This window comes from Ahaetulla prasina, chromosome 2 (genome assembly GCF_028640845.1).
Source record: "Ahaetulla prasina isolate Xishuangbanna chromosome 2, ASM2864084v1, whole genome shotgun sequence".
Classification (NCBI taxonomy): domain Eukaryota; kingdom Metazoa; phylum Chordata; class Lepidosauria; order Squamata; family Colubridae; genus Ahaetulla; species Ahaetulla prasina.
In genome coordinates this window covers 167,328,671-167,353,114 of record NC_080540.1, presented here as the reverse complement: position 1 = coordinate 167,353,114, position 24,444 = coordinate 167,328,671, and the positions used below count along the sequence as shown (strand labels likewise).

Genomic DNA, 24,444 nt, shown 5'->3' with positions numbered 1-24,444 from the left:
TCTCCGTTTGAGTGGGAAATTTTCCTTGGCATCTTGCTTTAAATTGTCATCAGAGCAGTAAGAAAAGAAAAGAAAAATGTTGAACAAAAATAAAATGGATTTTAAATTTTTGGGGAAGGAGTGTAAAATGATCCCAACTGAAAGATAACTTAAAATGTTATCTGAATTACTAAAGGGTGTTTTGCAAACACAGCAGTTGTCATCAGCAGACAAGAGAGTTACTTTACTTGAGGGGTCCTCTTCTCCCAGGTTCCCATCTCTATTTTTCAGTGTGGAAAAGGGACAGAAGAAATCAGTGGTAAGTGGCTATAGAACAAAGAGCTGGAGTCGATCCAAAGAAGAAGGGAAGGATTTTCTCAACCAAGGGTTGGGGAGTGGAGAAGAGTAGGGATTGAAACAAAAAGAAAACACAATACTGAAGATTCATGCACTTCAGAGGAGACTTAATTAATTAATTAATTTAATTTAATTTAATTTATTTATTTTGTCACAATAGTATATATTGAGTTGTAGAAGGAAAATCACACCCACATACTATGAATGAGACTCTGTACAGTAGTATTTTCATGAAGGCCTATTCATTAAAAACTTGAATTCAGATACCACTGGAGTGGTAATAACGATTTCTACCACAGCAACAATGTCCTCTCTAGGGGAAGAGATTCCCCACCCACACCCCCATTACCCCAGTATAAATTGAGAAACAATTTGGGAAGATTGAATGTAGGAAAATTTATATCCCCCTCCCCTCCCCGCCCACCCCTTCCCCCAAGCCATAACCAAAACAGCAAAGCAAAGACAAAGGATATTGAGCTATTCTGGCCACTAGTATATTAAAATTTCATGTTTTGACTTGGTTCAAATATTTTTTTTCAATCAATCTAAAGTTTTTAATAAATTCCAGATTGCAAAAATACATTTGTGTGTGATTCTGTGGCCTTAGTTCTCTACTCACTTAGTTTGGGGTATTTTCATACAAGGGACTTATAATTGTTATTTTTTTGGCCATTCCAATCTAGCTACACAGTAGCCCCAATCTCTGTGAAGTTGTTATAAATGGTGAGTTTTTGTTCAAAGAAATAATTGGGCAAATCTGTATTTCTTACTAGTGTTGCTGTAGACATTTCCAAAATCATTGGAAATATAACCATGTCTATAGCTCTTTTGAAGGGACACAGTGGCTCAGGGGTTAGGACGTTGAGCTTGTTGATCGAAAGGTTGGCAGTTCGGGGGTTCGAATTCCTAGTGCTGCCGTGTAACAGGGTGAGCTCCCATTACTTGTCCCAGCTTCTGCCAACCTAGCAGTTTTGAAAGCACGTAAAAATGCAAGTAGAAAAAATAGGGACCACCTTTGGTGGGAAGGTAACAGCGTTCCGTGCGCCTTTGGTGTTGAGTCATGCCGGCCACATGACCACGGAGATGTCTTTGGACAGCACTGGCTGTTCAGCTTTGAAACGGAGATGAGCACCGCCCCCTAGAGTCAGGAACGACTAGCACGTATGTGTAAGGGAAACCTTTACCTTTTATAGCTCTTTTGATCCCCCTGACTTCCTTTTTTTACTGATAATAATTCTCAAAATGTAACTAGAGCGTTCCAAATATTGCAATCAGAATATTTAATTCCAACTGAGTCTATGACTTTACACATCATGCCAAATTACTCTCTATGTCTCGAATTTAAATGATAATAATATTCTTGCTGTTACAATTATTTTAATGTGAGCAACAACAGAATCCCAGGAAACAATAGCCAGGATCTCCCGGTGATGAGGTGAATTGCAGTCTATCAACTTGACGATAAAATATGTCACAAACTGAAACAAGAAAGATGAACTATGGGATGGGGTGGGGTGTTTCTCCCCCAGATAACTGTTTCGGGACTTAGAATATAGGAAATACTACCTTTTTTATTTATTATCTGTGTTTTCTAGAACCGATTATCTGAATTCTTTGTTTTCAAATAAATTCAAATTTTCTGATACAGTACAGGTAGTCTTTGAGTTTTGAACACAGTTGAACCCAAAATTTCTGTTGCTAAGCGAGACAACTATTCAGTGAGTTTTGACCCATTTTACGACTTTCCTTGCCACAGTTGTTAAGTGAATCACTGCAGGTGTTAAGTTAGTAACATGGTTGTAAAGTGAATCTGGCTTCCCCATTGACTTTGCTTGTCAGAAGGTCACAAAAGATGATCACATGACCCTGGGACACTGCCCGCCATCATAAATACGAGCCAGTTGCCAAGTGCCCAAATTTTGATCACATGACTATGGGGATGCTGCAAAACAGTTGTGTGAAAAATGATCCTACGTCGCTTTTTTCAGTGTCGTCGTAACTTTGAATGGTCATGCAAAATGAAAGTTGCAAGTTGAGGACTACCTGTAGTCCTCTCTAGAAGAGGAAGGCTAACTATATCTGCCACTGCCTCTTTTCGTTCTGGTTACTAGTCACATTGCTTTCTGCAGCCTCCAGATTCAGAGATAGTACTATACGACTGAATATCAGTGGCTGAGAGAAAAAGGAGGAGGAGGAGGAGGAGGCCTCCATTGCCTCAGGTCCAGGTTGAGCACCTGATTTTTGTTGAAAAGAAGAGTTTGTAAAGCAGAGTGTCTCAGAAAGGCTTCCTGCATGGGTTGTCCTCTTGTCATTGCCATTCTTTTTATGGCTTATCTTCCTGTGGTTCTTTTTGTTTTATACTTATCATTGCGACATCTTGCTTTTTTTGAGAGAGAGTTTGGATAGAAATCAAAAATAACCTTCTCCCTTCCTCCTCCTCCTCCTCCTCCTCCTCTTCCTCTTCCCCTTCCTCCTCCTCCTCTTCCCCCTCCTCCTCCTCACCATCTTCCTCCTCCTCCTCCTCCTCCTCCTCTTCCTCTTCCTCCTCTTCCTCTTCCTCCTCCTCTTCCTCTTCCTCCTCCTCCTCCTCCTTCTCTTCCTCCTCCTCCTCCTCCTCTTCCCCTTCCTCCTCCACTTCCTCTTCCTCCTCTTCCTCCTCTTCTTCCCCTTCCTCCTCCTCCTCCTCCTTCTCTTCCTCCTCCTCCTCCTCCTCTTCCCCTTCCTCCTCCTCTTCTTCCCCTTCCTCCTCTTCCTCCTTCTCCTCCTCTTCCTCTTCCTCTTCCTCCTCCTCTTCCTCTTCCTCTTCCTCTTCCTCCTCCTCCTCCTCCCTCTCTTTATCTTCCAGAGCCAGAGCACGAGCTTTTCCTTGTCTATGGCAAAGGCCGGCCAGGCATCATTCGTGGAATGGACATGGGAGCCAAAGTGCCTGATGAACACATGATCCCCATTGAAAACTTGATGAACCCCAGAGCCCTCGATTTCCATGCAGAGACCGGCTTCATTTACTTCGCTGACACTACCAGCTACCTGATTGGACGGCAGAAAATTGATGGCACAGATAGGGAAACAATTCTGAAAGACGGTATGCGTTTTTGCTCGTTGAATGCCTACACTAGTAGGTTAAAAGTTAGAATGGTTTCCTGCAAAGTGGCACATGGGACATAGAATGGAGGGAATAGGGTTTGATATGTAAATTTGGATTTGGGGGACATAACTTTTATTCTCAATATAAGCCGGTCACTGTACCAAAAAGAATTGCCTTGTGTAGCTTCAACTATTTTTTCTAAATCCTTCTTAGACGCCTTGTAATGTTGGTAGGTATAAACCTAAAGACTGATTTCTGCCACTGAATCTCTGACTCTTTTAAAACAGATAATCAGGTGTTATGAGTGTGTCTGTCATGCCTTGTCAATTTCAGTAGCGATCGTATAACAAAGCACATAGCTCTGCTTGTATTATCATGTTGCGTTCAACCTTTAGAGGCACATCCTCATCTGCGTGGTTTGATCATGTTCAGCACATTTCTCACTTTATCTTCTTCCAGGCATTCATAACGTTGAAGGCATTGCTGTGGACTGGATGGGGAACAATCTCTACTGGACTGATGATGGACCCAAGAAAACCATCAGCGTTGCCCGGCTGGAAAAAGCTGCTCAGACCAGGAAGACACTCATTGAAGAAAGGATGATTCACCCACGAGCCATTGTGGTGGATCCCTTGAACGGGTGGGTCTCTGCTGGCAGTGGATCCTAAGGAGATCAGGAAACCTGCTTAGGGAAATGGAGCAGAATGTGCCTATAGGAATAGTGAATTCTACAGATGTCAAGCAAACCACCAGCAAGCAAGGCATCTATTATGCAGATTTCCATTGCTCTTACTTTTCAGCTTTCTAATATTCATGTATGACATTTTTATCCTCATTCTTCCTGTAATGGAATTCTGTCTCCAGAGGTTTTTATGTTGCTGTAATCTTTATAATTTACACTTTTATGTGTGCCTTAACATAAGCTTGGAAAAGGTCTAAATCATTCAATTATATGACTGTATAGGCAGTACATAACAGTGACAAGAAAAATGGGGTAGAAGACAGGAAGGTAATTTAGGACCACATTACTACATTATGCTGGGAAGCCCATGTTTGATCTCCCATAACTTTATTTTCTTTATAATTAAATGCATCTGTGGAAGATTGCTAAATGGGTGTGCATGTTTTTCTGATCTAAATCTCCCCTTGTCAGAAAAAAATCCATCTCTCTTATAGCAAGCAGGCAAGGTTGGGGCTGTGCAGATCTCAAATCTCATGGGAACGACGTCTGTCATTATAATTCTTTTAGGAAATTCTTTTTAAAAAAAAATAATGTTATGAAAGTTTACAGATACAGAGATTAAAAGAAAAAGAGAAGTTGAAATTACAAAAACAAATTAAGAAATATATATCTTATCTTATCTTATCTTATCTTATCTTATCTATCTATCTATCTATCTATCTATCTATCTATCTATCTATCTATCTATCTATCTATCTATGACTACTCCCTTCCTCCAAGACCAGTATAAAGAATTTAGTAACTTAACATCTTCACTAATATTTCAATTAAAAAACATCTTCCCGTATTTCATCCCTTAATAATCAAACTATAAATAGCAGCAGCAGACTTATATACCGCTTCACAGTGCTTTACAGCCCACTCTAAGCGGTTTACAGAGTCAGTATATGGCCCCAAATGCCTATTAAAAACTAGCAGAAATACTCTGTGTGTTTATGTTGGTGTATGTATGTGTGTATTTAACCTTAGTTAAATCCATTTTGTATTTCAAGTGATCACTATCTTTTAAGACATGAAACAAAAACAACAAAAATCTCTCCCCATTTATCAAGAGATTGGTCAAACATAAATTCCATTAATTGCTACCAGAAACTACCACATGCATATTTAACCTTGGTCAAATAAGTTTCATTTTATATTTCTTTCATTGATTTTTTTTAAGCTTGATCTTTAATCATATCAAATAATTTCCCACCAGTTGATTTCTTCTCATTTTCTCTTTGTCTCCTTTCAGAAACAACTTCAGTAGCTTAACACGTCCTCTTTGTAAATCCAAGATAAGAAGATTTTCCAAATAATTCTTCCAATTTATTATTTCTTTAGTTATTAAGACATTAGCCGGTTCCAAATGTAAATCCATTGTGACATCCTTTTCCATATCACTCTTGTAATTTGGCTTTCTAAAATCTATTTTGAAATCCACATTCAAATCAGCTTCTCTCTTACCCAGTAAAAAAACCACCTACTATTCTTCTATATTTTCTTCTAAACCCCTCTTTATATATCAGACAATCTTGTAAGTGATTTCTGAGTATATAGTTCCCAAACAGCCTTAATTCCTTCTATAACCAAATAGTGTTGCTGCATTGTATTATTGAGCCCCTTCTCCTTTAATTGTAATCCTTAGTTCTCTCTGGTTAGTCTCCAAAGTCCCCTCTTACTGTATGTTTATTTTCCTATCAGCAAAACTTTTCCATGAGAGGATTTCTTACAGTTAATTTTAAAACTTTCATAGGTAAAGGTAAAGGTTCCTCTCGCATATATGTGCTAGTCATTCCCGACTCTAGGGGGCAGTGCTCATCTCCATTTCAATGCCGAAGAGCCAGCACTGTCCGAAGACGTCTCCGTGGTCATGTGGCCGGCATGACTAAACTCCAGAGGTGCACGGAACGCTGTTACCTTCCCACCAAAGGTGGTCCCTATTTTTCTACTTGCATTTTTTATGTGCTTTTGAACTGCTAGGTTGGCAGAAGCTGGGACAAGTAATGGAAGCTCACTCAGTTATGCAGCACTAGGGATTCAAACTGCTGAACTGCCGACCTTTCGATAGACTAGCTCAGCATCTTAACCACTGAGCCACCACGTCCCTGTTTTTAAAAAAAACCTCATATATTTAATAAAATTTGAAACACCTGCAGGAAATCTTTCAAGTCTATCTAGCTCTATATCCTAGCTTTTAACTTTCCAAAATCAAAATTCTGGTCCCCCTTTTGCTCTTTCAAAAACCTTTTCTTTTCATCCTTCAGCTTCTTTCATCCAGGGTAGAAAGTCTGCCATTACTTCCCCGGAAGTCAGTTCTTCCAAGAAATTCTTAAATCTGCTGCTAGCCACCTTCTTCTTCACTGGATGGAAGAAGGAAATAAGTGGAGGAGCGATCTTTGCTTTGATACTACCCAGAAAGGAAAATAGACTTGCAGAAACAAAGACATTGGGGAGAATAAAGTATTTCAAGATGATGATGATGATGATATGGTATTAACTGTTAACTTTTTTGTTCTGCAACATTTAGTGTGAATTCCCTTGTGTTTGGAAGATACATTAGTATTCCATGTTTAGATATAAAGTTGAGGAACACTGCCTATATGTTATTGTTTTATCTTCTCTTTATAATAAAATCTTGTTCAGTGGTTTCAAAGGATGGACAGAATATCCTTGTTTCTGTATGGCTTTGATACCACTGTTTCATGCATAGCTTGGAGATATAGCAAAGCAGACTAGCAAGAACTGAAGACTGAATCTATGAACAAGCCACAAGTGAAAGAACTGACCTGGGACTGAACTTTCATTCTTTTGTAAAATGTCTCTCTTGGTCAAGTATTTGCAGAGGGTCACTTAAATCCATGCAGAGTACTGTTTCTTTAAGAAAATGACCACCGAACAGCTATCCATGGGTGAATAAAGGAATAATGATTTAAACCTTGACTTTCCTGTCTTTTCTCACTTAGATGGATGTACTGGACGGATTGGGAAGAAGACCCAAAGGACAGTAAAAGAGGAAAGATAGAAAAGGCTTGGATGGATGGTACCAACCGCAGTGTCTTCATCACCTCCAAGACCGTGCTGTGGCCCAATGGGCTGAGCCTGGACATTCCCTCTAAGATGTTGTACTGGGTTGATGCCTACTATGACCGGATTGAGACAGTCCTGCTGGATGGCACAGAACGCAAAGTCAGTGCTAGTTTTGACTCTATTTCTGTTCACGCTAGTTGTTCTTACTGCCACTCTCATTCTCAATAGTTTTTCTATGAGTGTTGGGCTTGATTCTCTCCGGGCTTGAACCCAAATGGAATGATTTTTACAGTTACCAAAATGTCTTTTCTCAGTGCTCTTTCAGTATCTTTTCATATGACTGTATCCCTTTGAACGCAATTGAATTGTTGGAGCCGCTCGCTTTAGGGCAGGGGTGTCAAACTCAAGGCCTGCAGGGTGCTTAGATCTGGCCCACGAGGCCGCCCAGAAAACAACGAAGGACCAGCCCGTGGTGCCTCTGCCAGTGAAAACAGCTCGGGAAGGCCGCGTGCAGCCCTCCTGAGCTCTGTTTTCACTGGCAGAGCATTGCAGGAGGCCGTCGCAGCTGAAAATGGTGCTCAGGAGCCTGTTTTCTCTGGCAGAGTGCTGGGGCCGCCACAGGCACACCTGACACGAATGACGTTGAACTGGCCATGCCTACCATGGCCACGCCCACCAAGCCCCCCTGAGGTCAAACACAACCCTGATGCGACCCTTAATGAAACCGAGTTTGACACCCCTGCTTTAGGATGAGAAGTACTCAAGGTGAGGAGGAGGAGCAATGAATACACTTTGAAATGGTTTGAACTATGTACAATTGTTAGGATCTTTAGAATGGTGATAATCGTCTGACACCTGTGAAGGGGTTGCTGCTTCAATGGAAACTCTGCTGTGCTGACTTTGGGGGAAAAAAGGGTCTCAGATGGGAGAGAAATAAGACAGCACAGGTGCCTGCGATTTTCTCAAGCAGCCTGCTCTTCCACACCCCCACACCCTCCAAATTATTCATCCGAAAATTGTAAACAGTTTAAGCATGCTGACTTTTTAATTGCATTTTTATTTGCCGGCTGTTTTGTTCACAGTTGCTAAACATTGGGCTTATGGTTTATGTAAACTTGTACAAATATTTCCAATATATCAAAAACAATTAAGTCCCAAGAAACATCCCACTTGCTCAGGCCAATATTTGCCCTGCCTTTAGACTTTTTTTTTTTTAATAAGTACAATTAACAATTTCTCTTTGCTTTGACTTACCAGGTAGATTTATGCTTGGCAGGTATTTCGGCAACTTGTAAGCCTTTTATTCAACAAGAAGGAGATGCTGTGCTTTTAGATCACTTTGAAATCCAGTTCGGTTATTGATGTTTGTGAACAATGTTTATAGTGTGAATCGAGAGCTAGTTTGGTGTAGTGGTTAAAGCATCAGGCTAGAAACTAGAAGTTGTAGTCTTGCTGTAGGCACAAAGCTACTTGGGTGACTTGGGCCACTTACTTTCAGCCCTAGGAAAGAGGCAAAGGCAAATCTTGCCGAGAAAAGTGCAAGAATGTGTTCACACAGTCATCAAGTGTCAAGGACAAAATAGAAATGTGGACAAATTCTCAAATATCACAGATGTGGCATTAGCATCACTACTATAATTCCAGCAGGATTACTGCTACAAGAATACCTAGCTATTTAGGTTAGCGGTATGACTATTTGAGGGGCAGTTTTTCTTCACCGCAATATTTATTTATTGAAATCCTGCCTTTATTATTCTTATAAACAACTCAAGGTGGCCAACATATCTAACATACCTTCCTCCTCCTATTTTCCCCAAATCAACAATCCTGGAAAGTGAGTTGGACTGAGAGTGACTGGCCCAAAGTCACCCAAATGGCTATCACGCCTAAAGAGGCTCCAGCTTTTTAGCATGTTGCTAAACCAATCACTAGACCAAGATAACTCTTCCCATCTCTCTTCTTTTCTTTTATATTCTGTATTTATAATCTCCGTCTCTCTTTTCCCAACCTTCTCCCATTGCTTTGACCCTGTAGCTGTGCTGTCAGAAAAGATGCATTTTTAAAATGTTGATTGCTTGTCTTAAATGTTCTACTTGTGTATATATCTTTCTCCTGCTGCAGGTTGTTTATGATGGAAGTGAGTTGAGTCATGCCTTTGGGTTATGCCACTATGACCATTTCCTCTTCTGGACAGAGTACCGAAGTGGTAGCATCTTTCGTTTGGACCAGAACACCAAGGCTGTTACACTGTTGCGCAATGAACGACCACCGCTTTTTGAGATTCGCATGTACGATGCTCAGCAACAGCAAGGTATTAAACCACAATGAGCACTTGTCAAAATGTACTTTGCAGAAATTTACAAAGTGAAATAGGATCCCGAATGAAATAATAACCCAGTTTAGAACTGAAGTGTAACATACTTTCTCTAAGGATCCATACAGGGTTCAGAATAGAACTACGGCGAACATTATGATGCCTAGCACGATATTTGCTGCAGTACAAAGCCTTATTTTAGTGGTCACTTGGATGAATGTGCATGTGAGAACAAGAGCATTAGATGAAAGCCTTGAATTTTTGTAGGAAAAATGCTATGCAGATCCATAAATTAAGACGTCTTTAATGGTTTCCTTCACATACAGAGATGTGGGATCTTGTGAGTATTAAAACCCAGATCAGGTGTATGGATTAGAGCTGTTTACTTTGGGGGTCAGCTCTTATCTTCTAAACGAACAAATTTCAGTAACCATTATGGATTTACTGACACTTGCTAAAACAGAACTTATTTTCTACTTAAGTCAGGTAAGAACAAATGCTGTTCCTTCTCCTTAGGCTTGTGAATGCATCATATGGTAGGTTAAAAGTAGTCTGTATAATGAAAGTGCTCCTTATTTTCTTCATTTTTAATACATTTGTGATCACCCATATAGTTGCCGTTCCTTTTCGTCAAAGACCAGGGAGGAAACAGCATTTTGAGTTGAATGTACTTTCACCATCCTTCTTTTGCTGTTCATTCTTTTACTCTGATGCTTTTTAATTTTTCTATTAACTGTGTGAAAAGCTGGATGAGATGTTGCCTTGAGAACATTTCAAAGACACTTAGGCAGTCTCATAAGTTTTCCCATAGTACCAAAACCTTCTCTTGTTTCATGAAAATGATGCATGCAATTGGTCCCTTTCTTGCAGTTAGATTTGATTTATATGCATCCTCCAGCAGCATGAGGATACGCTCATGAATTGGGAGTGCCCATTTAAAAAATATTTAAAAGTAACAGAAAGATATATACACGTTAAGGTGAGGAGAAAGGCAAAAATGTATTGAAACTTAAAAAAAAACAACTATGATTGAGAAAAGTCAGCATGCTGATTGTGAGAGCATGCTCTAACACAAAGTATGAAGAGGCCAGAGGAAGGCTCCAGAAGTAGCCAGTTGAGGGGGGAAAAAGATAAAAACAGTCTGATGTTTTTTCCTTGGCTGGTTTTTTTTTAAACTAGCCACTCTATACATGTACCCTGTTTCCCCGAAAATAAGATCCAACCAGAAATTAAGTCCTAGCATGATTTTTCAGGATGCTCGTAATATAACCCCTACCCCCAAAATAAGCCCCAGTTAAGATCATCAACCAGACCAAGGCATTTAGTACTGTATTTTCCCCAAAATAAGACGTAACCGGAAAATAAGCCATAATGCGTCTTTTGGCGCAAAAATTAATATAAGACCCAGTCTTATTTTAGGGGAAACACGGTAGTACAGTTATTCCTCATCTTACAAGCATTCATTTAGTGATGGTTCAGAATTACAATGAGCACTAAGAAAATGTTACTTATGACTATTTTTTCACACTGAACTACCATTTTATAGCATTCCCCATGGTCAAGTGATCAAAATTCAGATGCTTGGCAACTGATTCATATTTATGATGGTTGTAGTGTCCCCCTGGAGTCATGTTTTTGTGACCGTAGGACAAGCAAAGTCAATGGGGAAGCCAGATTCACTTAGCAACGATGTTACTAATTTAACAACTGCAGCGCTTCACTTAACTGTGGCACAAATGGCTGTAAAACGGGGCAAAATTCAGTTAACAGCTGTCTTGCTTAGTGACATAAATTTTGGGCTCAGTTGTGGTCGTAAGTCGAGAACTACCACTATTTGTTGAACTAAATGCACTTCTCTTTTCTTGTGGCTATGAGGAGGAATGCAAAGAAGGGCAGGCCCAGGCATGTTGCGATTAAAAGCAAAGCCTTAGTGGTGACTTGAACATTGTGAATTCTGACCCATGAAAGTTCAGGTGGAAAATGGAATTTATTGGTTTTTAAGCTCCTGCAAAGACTCTTTGAGCTGGTCAGGCTATTTGCTGCAAAAGGCTAAAATGTTTACCTCTTTGGAAATTATTAATCCTGTTTTGCTTTTCCAGTGCATTTCCTAATCTCTTTTACTTGGACTGCATTGCACAAGAGTCTTCCAGGCCTCCCCCCCCACCCCCGCACCTTCCTTTTGATGGGTCTTAGCAAATTTTTCTCTCATTGCTTCTTCTTGCCAATTTTTTAGTGGGCTCTAACAGTTGCCGGGTGAACAATGGAGGCTGCAGCAGCCTTTGCTTGGCTATCCCAAATGGCAGACGTTGTGCCTGTGCTGAAGACCAGATTTTGGGACCAGATTCTGTCACTTGCCAAGGTAACAATCCATGTCATAATTCAGTAAATGTGAAAGGAGATAAGAGATTGCTAGGAGCTCAGCATTCTTCAAAAAAACCAAATTCCGGACTTTAATAGGCTGTATCATTTTATTAAGACCTTCTTGGAGACAGACTGTCCTGTACTGACCATCACAGATGCTTTGAATTCTCCAGTGCTCTTTCTTGACAGGGACAATATGTGACTTGATTGACATTGGGGACAAAGCTATCACTCTGTGAAATTGCAGCTTTCCACAAGTGAAACTGGGGAATATATTTATTTGATGAATATATCCATTTCATTGGAAGAGGTCTTCCACCCTTGTTTGTACTCTTCCAGAAAGCGTGGGGTACTAATAATAGACAAACATAAAATGGAAAGAATGGTTTTGGGTTTCTTGTTTTTGCTTTTTTTGTTTTTTGTTTTGCTGAGGCTAGTTACTTTATTGTGATTTCTAAATCAGGTTGCCACATTTTTTTTATGTTCCTGCTATGTTACTTTGCAACACAACCTCCACATAAATGAGACTCCCCCCACCCCCGCCCCACTATCGCTGCCTCTTCCTCCAACAGAAAAGGTTCCTTTGTTTAATTTCTGTATGCTAAACTGCTAATTAAAGAATGGGTTAACTTGGAAGGGTGCATATGACACCACCATCACACACACACACACACACACACACACACACACACACACCCACACACCCAGCATCCTGCTTACGGTGCCCTGAACTCCATGGACAATGGACAATGGACAATGGAAGACCCAAAGTTTGAAGGCATAGGAGAGTGTTTTGGAAAAAAAACACAAGAGTGGAGTAGAGCATGAGGTCTCTGGAACCACCTTATGTACAGATGGCTTCCTTTGGTTTCCAATTAGTTAAGTCATGGGCTCCAACTTTTCAAATGTTGCCTACTTATGGTTTACATATTTAGGAACGCTAGCTATTTAAGGTGTTAAGGACCTGTCAACAAGCATGTAGCCCTATTTCCACCAACAAAAGAGGTTATTAAAGTAAGTAGGGGCCTCTGGTGGCTCAGGCTGCTAAGACAGTCTGTTATTAACACAGCTGCTTGCAATTACTGCAAGTTCAAGTCCCACCAGGCCCGAGGTTGACTCAGCCTTCCATTCTTTATAAGGTAGGTAAAATGAGGATCCAGATTGTTGCGGGCAATAAAAGTTGACTTTGTATATAATATACAAATGGATGAAGACTATTGCTTAACACAATGTAAGCCGCCCTGAGTCTTCGGAGAAGGGCGGGATATAAATTCAAATTTTTAAAAAAGTAAATCTTAAAATGTAACAGTAGGAAGGAATCTTGAAAATTATCCAAGCTGATGTCCAGTACTGAAAATTGCTTCTGCATCAGTAAGCATTTTTGCCTCCTGCCTATCATCTACCTTCTAAACATCTGTGCAAATAGTTTGAATATAAAGTAGGAAATTCTGTTGCAAACTGCTGTCTATGCAAGATGTTACAAGGTTTTGACTCTTTATGTACAGATGTAGCAAGAGGAAGTCAGTTTTACATTAGCCATACAGCTGCCTTCTCTTGGGGTATAATACTATTTGTCATGCCTGAATTTACTTTATATAGATGTAAAAGCAGGCAGCTCCTTCTGTACGACGTCATGATAGCAGTGATGTTTCATGAGGCAAATATTTTAAGAACATTCATATCAGGCCTGTCAAACTGGCAGCCTGTGGGCCAGATGCATCATATGCTTGCCTCACCCACCCCAGCTTTGCAAAGGCAAAAAAAGTCGCGATACGTCCGTGACAAAATCGAGTTTGATACCCGTGATTCACATTCTCAAACTGGGATACATAAAGTTGTGACTTGTTTTTACATATACAATCTGTAGGGACCAGTACATATTCATCACTAATATGATCTTTGCATGTCGAAATTGCTAATTCTGGGGGGAGGGTTAGATTTTTATCCCACCTTTATTATTTTTATAAATACCGTATTTTTCAAAGTGGGTGGAAATGTCTGTGCCTCTTAAAGAGCTAATGTTGCCGAAGCCCCATCCACCTGCCGGCCCCCACCCTTTAGCCTCCAGAGGGATGGTTTGGGAGAAATGGGTTTATAAATGAATGGCAGCAAAGATACCTAATTTTCCAGTCACTGTTCATCCATAGGTGTAGATTACCTCAGAACTGAAGTATCTGAGAGGAGAGGCTGGTTCAACTCCAGGGCTGCCTCTTGCTTATTACATCACCACTCTTCTCTTGTTCTTTCTTCTCTAGCCAATCCATCTTACGTTCCACCTCCACAATGCCAGCCTGGGGAATTTGCTTGCAAGAACAGTCGATGTATACAGGAGCGATGGAAATGTGATGGAGACAATGACTGCCTGGACAACAGTGATGAGGCACCTGAACTCTGCCGTATGTATTTGCTTGAGGGACACCAGGGTTCTTCTTGACCATTCCCATCCTCTCATGAGACAAATGGGATCCATCCTTCAGATATAAAGATTCAGTCCTTGCCTTATAATCTTTATAAATCTAGTAACCGATGGTTAACTTTTTCTGAGATCTTTCAGAGCCTCTAATGCTCAGAATAGATAAGTCTGGCTTAAATTGACTAAACTGAATGACCATTGTATAAGACAGCTTTTTAGAGAACATCATAGGTTGGGAAAATATAAACAAATTTTTATTTCCAGAAATTGGATTCCCTGGTTATAGATATTTTAGATTATTTTGACATGGAATGTACACATGTGTCATACTGAATAAATTATTTCTAGGGATGTGAAGCAGAAAAGGTCCATGTTGAGCCTAAGAAAAAGCACAGCTATTTTTTATGATTGACAAATTACAGGAAGCGCATTCATGCTGGATCTGAAGCACCTTTTTCACTTTCGATCCAAATAGCTCCATGTCCATAATAGTATGGACTTTTATAGTTCTTCTAGTAAAGCATTTCTTAGTCTTATCAATCAAAACCTATCTCAACAAATTTTCTTTTTTTTAAAAAAACATTATGAAATAATAGTGTTATTTAGAGGAAGAAAACCTCATATAGATTTCTCATAAAATCTCTGAATTTGGCACTGCCACAATTGGAAAACTCATCCGAATGTGGTCCAAAGCCTCAAGATTCTTAACTTATCCAAGGCAGAAGACTTTTTGGTCCTAAGTTCACATTACTGTCATACACATAGAAGGAAAGAAGGATCTCATTGTGTGATGTCCTAAGATGCCTTCCTTGCTTTGACCTTCTGCAGATCAGCACACATGCCCTTCGGACCGCTTCAAATGTGAGAACAATCGTTGCATCCCCAACCGCTGGCTGTGTGATGGGGATAATGATTGCGGCAACAATGAAGATGAATCTAATTCCACATGCTCTGGTAATAGTCATTTGTTATCCATCCAATTAACTTGATAGTTATTCTTCATTTGATCTTCACGACAATTTTGCAAGCCTGTTGGGGTGTCTTAAGTGAGCCTGTAGATCAGCCTTCTCCAGTTTTCTAGATGTGGTGGAATTAAAAGTTCTCAAAATTCTGGGTAGTTTCTGCATATCTGCAAAGCATGTAATTGAATAAGGTGCTGGCTAGTTTCAATACAGAACCTGTTATAACTATTTCTGTATCATCGGATATTATCACTGGAAATTTTCCTACCCACCATTCGACTGACTCAAGAAGGTGTGCAATTTGGTTTATAATATTTCTCCTGTGATTCACTGCCACTTGCCTTCTCTCCAGCTCGCACGTGTCCAACCAACCAGTTCTCCTGTGCCAGTGGCCGTTGCATCCCTATCTCTTGGACCTGTGACTTGGATGATGATTGCGGGGATCGCTCTGATGAATCAGCCTCATGTGGTGAGTGAAGAAATAGATTCTGGTGTATTACATTTGTAGATGTATTGCTAAGTGAATGGATATTCATAATCTACCAGGGGCTTTTGTTGTAATAACAGACTTATTACTATAATCACAGTTATGATTATAGTACATAATCTCCAGCCATATGGTCTGAAAGAAATGAACATTTGAAAGGCTGTGGATTCTTTCATGTATTTAAAATCCAGGATTTATTTTCTAAAAAGTAGAGATGTATATTACACATAGCTCTAAATCAGTATCTGCCTCATTCACACATGTTTTAGGCAGACGTAATTAAATATCTAAACACAAATGTGTATTTATTTGTATCAATACCTGGGGAAATCCTAACCAAGCAACAGATTTCTGAGCAAGGATTAATAAAAATCGTTATGGGTTTGTTAAAATAGATAATGCCAAAGAAACCTTATTGCCTTTTTGATAGTGACTAAATTAAATGCTGTGGATATAGTACACCTAGACTTTATAAGGCATTTACCAAACTAGACAGCTTAGTTCTTGACAAGATAGAACAACGTGGTGTAGATGAGGGGTCTCCAACCTTGGCAACGTTAAGCCTGGAGAACTTCAACTCAGGAGTTGAAGTCCTCCAGGCTTAACGTTGCCAAGGTTGGAGACCCCTGGTATAGATAGTACCACCCCCACATGGGTTTGCAATTGGCTGATCAACCACCCTCAGCAAGTAGCTTTCAAAGGAACTACATCTACAAGGAGAGAAGCATGCAGAAGGGTACATCCAAGTTCTGCCTTGGGTCTGGTTACTCTTCAACATCTTCATAACTGATCTAGATGAAAGGATAGAAAGGGATCTCATCAAATGTGCAGATGATACCAAGCTGAGGGGAATTGCTAAAACTTTGGAAGATAGACTAAGGATTCTTAACAGACTGGGGGAATGGGCCTTATCCAATAAAATGCAATTCAGTGTTGAGAAAAGTAAGGTCCTGCACTTAGGCAGGAAAAGCCAAATGCACGGTTATAGAATAGGCAGTTCCTGTCTCAATGGTACAAACTGTGAGAGGGATCCAGGTGTCCTAGTGGATCACCATTTAAGTATGAGCCAGTAGTGTGCTGCAGCTGCCAAAAAACCCAGTGCTGTCCAAGGTTCCAGCTAGTGAGGGATAGTATCAAGGTCACGAGAAATGTTAGTATCACGCTATACTGCACTAGTGACACCACATTTAGAATACTGCATCGTTGCCACAATACAAAACAGATGCTGAGACCCTACAAAGATTGCAGAAAAGAGCAACAAGGATGACAAAGGTTCTGGAGACTAAACTGTACAATGAATGGTTAAGAGAACTAGATACATCTAACCTATCAAAGAGAAGGATTAGAGGTGACATGATAGCTGTCTTCCAGTACTTTAGGGGCAGTTACAGAAATAAGGGGGTTGACTTATTTTCCAAAGCACCTGAGGGCAGGACTAGAAGAAGCTCCTAGGAGAGATCCTACCTGGAACTAAGAAGCATTTTAAAAAATTGCCACTAGATTGTAGTTTTAAGGTGATGGAAATTTGGAAGGGGCTGATGATTAAATATGAGGGGATATTCTGAACTGTTTTATAATAATTCCATGCACTTTCTGGACCATAGACCTCCAGGTGTCATTTGAAGAAACCCTCGTCTGCCTGAAAAACCCCTCCCCCCAACTTTACTGCTTGTGATACCACAACAATCTCATCCATTTGTGCTGATACCGCCGAACTTTCTCGATATACAATAGCTCCTGCAAATGTCCTTATTTCTTTTTACAGCCTACCCAACTTGCTTCCCTCTGACCCAGTTTACTTGCCACAATGGCCGCTGCATCAACATCAATTGGAGATGTGACAATGGTAAGTTTATACTGCATGCAACGTCACTCTTTGTTGGCTGGAACGGTGAGGTCAGAAACAAAGAGCGTCTGTAAGGATGAACTGCAGATTCTTTGGGAAAAGATGGGCTTGGAATTCGTTTTCTGTATTTCCCATCTCTGCATGACAATGTTTGCTTTAACATGCTACCTCTTCATCTTTGTCTGTGTAAGAGTAGCTAGCCCTCTATCATATCTGGGGTTCAGTGAGCTCTTATTTACATCCCCCAGATATCCCCATCTAGAGAGAAGTAATGCAAGCAGCAAGCTTCACATCTTGACTTGAGATGATCTTAGCTATGCCACTCTAGGCTTTCTGTTAGGGTTGAGTAAGCAGATACTTGTCTCATCTCAAAGTACAACATATCCTTAGGTTGGAAAGCCAATTGTTGTTTGGCCCACTGGAAGTTTAGCAGGCAAGCCCTTTGAATGTGGTGGCTTACTTCAAGATCTCTTCTGCTCATTGATCACATTGTGTAATCACACACTTGTCCAAAAATGTCAGGACTTCGAATACCCTGTCGAAAGATCTGGTTTACTGAAAATGAAGATTAGATTTTCCCACACCTTCCTTGAGGAAAACTAGTGGGTGGATTTTGTCTTAAGCTGGGAGTTTAAGGGCAGGTACAGAATTAAATAGCCGAATGTTGTCTAGATTACCAAATTTCAGGTAAGTATGTGATTTTGCTTTTGGCTGTTTTCCACTTAAGAAGGTCTCCTGCACTTGGAGGATTTGAACATCAAGAGAAAAGTACATGATTGTTTTCTCTTGACACTGGGAACGTTGTGTGGATGGGGGCACTCAGACATTGAACTACAAACCTTTTATCCTAAAATGGGAAAAAAAAATACCTGTAATTTTCCACCAAGATGCTACTGAGATAGAAGCAGATGGAATTCAATTTTTTTTCTTATCGGTTCTGTGGGCGTGGCATGGTGTAGCTTGGTGGGCGTGGCAGGGAAAGGATATTGCAAAATCTCCATTTCCACCCAACTCTGAGGAAGGATACTGCAAAATCTCCATTCCCACCCTACTCCAGGGGAAAGGATATTGCAAAATCCTCATCTTGGGGGAAGGATATCGCAAAATCTCCATTCCCACCCTACTCTGGGGCCATCCAGAGGTGGTATTTGCCGGTTCTCTGAACTACTCAAAATTTCCACTACCAGTTCTCCAGAACCTGTCAGAACCTGCTGAATTTCACCCCTGGATGGAAGGCATATTTTTCTAGTATTAAATTGGCTGTTGAATTGCTGCTACCCTGTTTCCCCCAAAATAAGGCATCCCCTGATAATAAGCCCAATCGGCTTTTGAGCGCATGGCAATAAGGCCAAGCGCTTATTTCAGGGTTCAAAAAAATATAAGACAGGTTCTTATTTTCGGGGAAACACAGTAGTTCTTTTGTTATTGTTGTTTTTAAACTGTCTTTTAGAGGAAGAAAGCATATACTTATTTATTCATCCAAGCGGGACTGGACTGATTTTTTAGATTTTTTAAATTTCTAAATTTTAAATTTTAAATCTTTAAATTTTCTGTAATTTTATATGGGGTATTTTAGGTTGGTCAATTTGACGGTTTTAATTCGGCCACTATTGAATAGGTATTTTAAATTGATTTTTAACTTTGTATACTTACTGCTTTTTATCTTGGCTGTACACCGCCCTGAGTCCTTCGGGAGAAGGGCGGTATAAAAGTTTAATTAATAAATAAATAAATAAATAAATATACTGTAGCTCTGTTCCTTTCCCCATTACATTTTTTATAAGTAAAAAAGATAGATGCTTATTTGCCTTCCATGGAGGCTGAGATTGTATATTAATGATCAGCTATGATTTTGATGAAATGCAAGTCACGAATCTGACTTGATTAAGAACTTATTTTAAATTGCTGGTTTGTATGACTCAAGGGAACCTCACTTCGCACAAATCAGACTCAAGCCCATTTTTACATGGCTTAATGTAGCCAACTTTCAATTCTGATTTTGAAGTAGAGGCTGAAAATGAAGGAAAGAATGTAGAGCAGGGGTCTCCAACCTTGGCAACTTTAAGCCTGGAGGACTTCAACTCCCAGAATTCCCCAGCCAGCTTTGCTTTGCTGGCTGGGGAATTCTGGAAGTCCTCCAGGCTTAAAGTTGCCAAGGTTGGAGACCCCTGATGTAGAGTATCTCTCAGGAGAGTAATGTGGGTTGCCCTCCTGATCTCTCTTCACCTGTTGAGGATTTTTTTTTTAAAAAGGGAGGGGGTATGGATTCTCTCTCATTCCCCTTCTGTGTTTGACACAACTCTCTTGATGCCCTTCCTTCTTTCCCCTTTGCATGTTCTATCCTTTGGATGCCAGTTTGTCTCCATTTTCATATTTGATTTCTAGTTTCCTGTTGTCTTTTTGTTTGTGCGTGTTGATTGGGTGGGTTCATATGTGTACACCATGCCCACTCTCCTGTCTTTTCTGGTTGGTTTCTGTGTTTCAGAAAAGGATTGTGGGGATGGCTCTGACGAAAAGAATTGTCCAAAAGGCAACGGTTAGTGCATAGATCAACATGCACCTCACCCCTCCTGTACTCCTTGACTCCCCGCCCCCCCAAAAAAGCTGTCACTTGTGCAATTTCAGTCCCTGCAAAGACTTAGCACTTCCTGTCTTTGTTTGGGGGAGGTTTTGGGCACTGATAAATCTCATTAGATGGGCAGGTAGACCATTCTGGAGCTTGCTTGTCCCACAGGTGCTTATCATTTTCCCATATTTTGAAGGCCATCAGATAATGCTGCCGCTCCTTGCCTTGAGATCCAAAAAGTTCCTAACTTGAAAAGGAACTCCTGAGCCGGAAATATATGCCAGTCTTCTATGCGTTCAAACGTATGCCAGTCCCTTGCTTCTCAGCAAGGATGCCTAAGAACAGGACCCAGAACTTTGGAGAACAAGTTGTGGAAAGGTTAAGAAAAGGGATTCTTATGATTTAGGGGAAGTGTGATTTGAAATAACTTTGCTTAGAAGGAGCTGTGGTAGCGCAGTGGTTAGAATGTGTTATTGCAGGCTAACTCTGCCCTCTGCCAAGAGTTTCGATGTTGAATAGCTCAAGGTTGACTCAACTTTCCATCCTTCTGAGGTTGGTAAATTGAGGACCCAGATTGTTGGGGGCAATATGCTGACTCTGTAAGCCACTTAGAGAGGGCTGTACAGTACTATGAAGCGGTATGTAAGTCTAAGTACTATTGCTATTGCTATTTCATGGCTTCCATAGCATTTGAAACAACAGTGCATCAGTTTAGATGTGCTGATAAAGCTAATTGAGTTAGAAAGAATGCTTCTTTTGAATCTCTTTTGGCTCTAGATCTTGAAAAAGGTCCAATAAGCTCAAGAGCAATGGAAGTTGCCAAAACCAAGAAAATTTTTAGCAGTAGGAGCAGTCTTGTTTACTAGTTTTGCTAAAGGCAAAATAAAATCTAACAGTGCATGGATAAACAGTAATAACTTGATTCATCAGCACACTAATCCATAAATTGCTAAATGCTAACTAAATGATCCATGATTTATTTTCTCTATCAGTGCTTATCCTTACTTAGAAACAGATATTTCAAATAAACAAGAACATCCCAGATCAAGATAGCACTCATGCTAACATGTACAAAGATGTACATGTACGGATGGACATTATTTTGATTCTCAAGAAATACATTAAATTGATCCCGGAATCCAGTAACGGGATAGATTCCTTTCACTTCACCCACTCCCCTTCCCCCATGGTGCATGTGATGATCTATGCAGTTTCTGTGTTTTCTTTATAAATTTTGTTGCTATTCTTGTTGCTGTTATTATTGTTCAGCGGCTTCTTTAGTGGTAAAAGCTCTCGGGGCAATGCATAAGCATGTTTGGCTAGAGTATGCATGGGGTAGAAGGGTACCCATTTATGCAGGCTTTGGGGAATTGGGGAAACCTGAGACAGTGGATGCATTGCTGCCTTCTCGACTTTCTAGCAGCCTATCAGCTAAAGGAAGTCTGCATCTAGCTCAGAAGGGGAATTGAGGGGGGGGGAGAGAAATGCATGGAAGGGTTGTGTTTGCTCCCCAGAACCCAGTAGATTGCCCTTCTCCCCCATTTCTTGTTTCCAGACAACGACTGTGGGGACAACAGCGATGAAGCTGGCTGCAGCCATTCCTGCTCCAGCAACCAGTTCAAATGCAACAGTGGGCGCTGCATTCCTGTCCATTGGACCTGCGATGGGGACAATGACTGTGGGGACTATAGCGACGAGACTCATGCCAACTGCACCAATCTGGGTGAGGATAGGGCGGGTTTGGAATGGCTTCTGTCTGGCACCAGCAACATCTAACATCTGCCCTGGAAAAATGATTCGCTGAGCAGATGACCCTCTGCTCCATAAAAGCTTTCTGTGTATTGTTCCATTTGGAGATTTCTCCTCTCTCTCTCTTTTTTTTTTTTCATTTTGAATACATTATTGGTGAGTTCGGTAATCTGTATTTTTCATTAAAATCTATACAGGTTAGATTTTATTTATTGATTAGCCCTTGGGCCATATCAAAGTGCAGAGTTCCAGAACAAATTAGTTCTAAAATTTGACAAAAGCAATTTAAAATGGAATTGGATAAAATACAATTTAAAATGAAACTAGAATAAAATACAATAATTTAAGATATAGATAAAATATGATAAAATTATATCTCGGTGTCACTCCTACAGTCTACCCCAATCAGTCCCACATATGCAGATCTCAACCGAAGCATTTTGCTTAAGGACTGTGCTGTGTTAAATGTTATTTTCAGATTCTGGCCACACATTAAAATTTATAGAAGTAAGGTAAAAATTAAAAAGTAGGCTTGTTCTGACACTAGCGTTCACCAGTGAAGAAAGATGACTCAAGGGTTAGTTGTAGCTTTTCCATAGAAGATGCACAGATCTGTAGAAATATATATCTGCTGCTATATTGGAGTCGGGGTGGCATAGTGGTTAGAGTGCACTACTTCAGCTGACTGCTAGCTGCAGTTTGGCAGTTCAAATCTCACTGGTTCAAGGTTGACTCAGTCTTCCATTCTTCCGAGGTGGGTAAAATGAGGACCCAGATTGTTGGGGGCAATATGCTGACTCTGTAAACCGCTTAGAGAGGGCTGTAAAAGCAGTATATAAGTCTAAGTGGTATTGCTATTGCCAGAATGAAAACATTTTTACCCATAGCACATGCGAAGTTTGAATTATTTTTCATTGATACAAAATGCTAGATATTTGTTTAAAAATTTGCAACACTAAGCCTCATAAATCAGGTGCCAGGAAATGCTTTCTTTTCCCTGGTTATGGATGCTGGTCCGGAATTGTTGTGGCATTTTTGGATTAATCTCCCACGTGCCCTTTGGAAATCAGAAGACCCATTTAGCATCTGGGACAGACGTTCTAATACAGAGGCATCAAACTCCCAATGTCACGTTGTCACGTGATGTACTGCAACTTTTTCCTCTTCACTAAAGTGGGGGTGGCCAGCACATGACGCATCCAGCCTGTGGGCTGCGAGTTTGATACCCCTGTTCTAATAGATCCATCCTTCCTTTGGGGAGGTGCTAGTTAATTCCATGGCAATCAGAGGGTAATCTCATCATGATAAAGGATAAAGGACAGGTGCTAATGTTGCGTACCTTCAGATCACATACACACCTAATATAATGTGTGGCTTCCTACATGGGTACAAAAAGTGGTGAAAATTAACATGGCATGTCTGAAAACCATTTCCAGTTGACAAGAGCATCTCTACCCTGATATGTCATGCAAGGTTTTTTCCCCTTGTCCATTTAGCAGTGCTTTGGTAGTGTCCAGCTCTAGTCCTCAGTTCTGCCCCAATTAATGTGTTATCTCCTTTCTCCCCCCTGCAGCTACCCGCCCACCTGGAGGCTGCCATACAGATGAGTTCCAATGCCGACTGGATGCCCTCTGCATTCCCATGCGCTGGCACTGTGATGGCGACACTGACTGTATGGACTCTAGTGATGAGAAGAACTGTGAAGGTGTCACTCATGTCTGTGATCCAAATGTGAAGTTCGGCTGCAAGGATTCTGGTAAATTACATGGCATTATAGGGGTGGAAAACGCAACTAGATTATTGTGCACATCTAGACCGCTTTAATATAGAAATTCAGTTATATCCAGGACTTATTAAAAATAAGCGTGGTGTAATGAATAACACAGGGACACTGTGGCTCAGTGGCTAAGACACTGAGCTTGTCGATTGAAAGGTCGGCAGTTCAGCTGTTCGAATCCTAGTGCCGTGTAACAGGGTGAACTCCCGTTACTTGTCCCAGCTTCTGCCAACCTAACAGTTCAAAAGCACATAAAAAATGCAAGTAGAAAAATAGGGACCACCTTTGGTGGGAAGGTAACAGTGTTCCATGTGCCTTTGGCATTTGGTCATGCAGGCCACATGACCACGGAGACGTCTTCGGACAGCGGTGGCTCTTCAGCTTAGAAATGGAGATGAGCACCGCCCCCTAGAGTTGGGAACGACTAGCACATATGTGCAAGGGAAACCTTTACTTTTACCTTTAATGAATAGCAGACAATGGCCATTTGTTACGGCTGGTACAAGCATTAGTAAATCTAAATTAAAAGAGATATCGCATGGGAATAGCGATATAACATAAGATTTTGGCATTGGCTTTTAAAATTGCGGCAGATTTCATGTAATCTTACAGATTTGGGTAATTTTTAATTATTAACATCAACAGAATGTCACAGACGCCACCTTCTGGGTGATGAAATTCTGCATTACCCAGTATAATTACCCTTCAGATTACATTTTTGCTCACAGATATTTGTTATGGCAGCAATTGTTTATTTAAAAGAAGTTGAGATAAAAATGTAGTAAACTGAAACTTGG

At 40.5% G+C, this 24,444-nt stretch overlaps 1 protein-coding gene across 4 annotated transcripts in view; it reads left to right on the top strand.

Annotated features, from left to right (window-relative positions):
• LRP1 (LDL receptor related protein 1) overlaps window positions 1-24,444 on the top strand; it is a 385,724-nt gene that overhangs the window by 235,770 nt on the left and 125,510 nt on the right. For all 4 annotated transcript variants that reach the window (XM_058173442.1, XM_058173441.1, XM_058173440.1 and 1 more), the window contains 11 exons: window positions 3,182-3,418; window positions 3,881-4,061; window positions 7,109-7,331; window positions 9,294-9,483; window positions 11,720-11,845; window positions 14,103-14,243; window positions 15,089-15,214; window positions 15,575-15,691; window positions 17,475-17,555; window positions 21,677-21,844; window positions 23,444-23,626. In XM_058173442.1, the coding sequence (XP_058029425.1) occupies window positions 3,182-3,418; window positions 3,881-4,061; window positions 7,109-7,331; window positions 9,294-9,483; window positions 11,720-11,845; window positions 14,103-14,243; window positions 15,089-15,214; window positions 15,575-15,691; window positions 17,475-17,555; window positions 21,677-21,844; window positions 23,444-23,626 (1,773 nt within the window). The remainder of the gene's footprint in view (window positions 1-3,181; window positions 3,419-3,880; window positions 4,062-7,108; window positions 7,332-9,293; window positions 9,484-11,719; window positions 11,846-14,102; window positions 14,244-15,088; window positions 15,215-15,574; window positions 15,692-17,474; window positions 17,556-21,676; window positions 21,845-23,443; window positions 23,627-24,444) is intronic.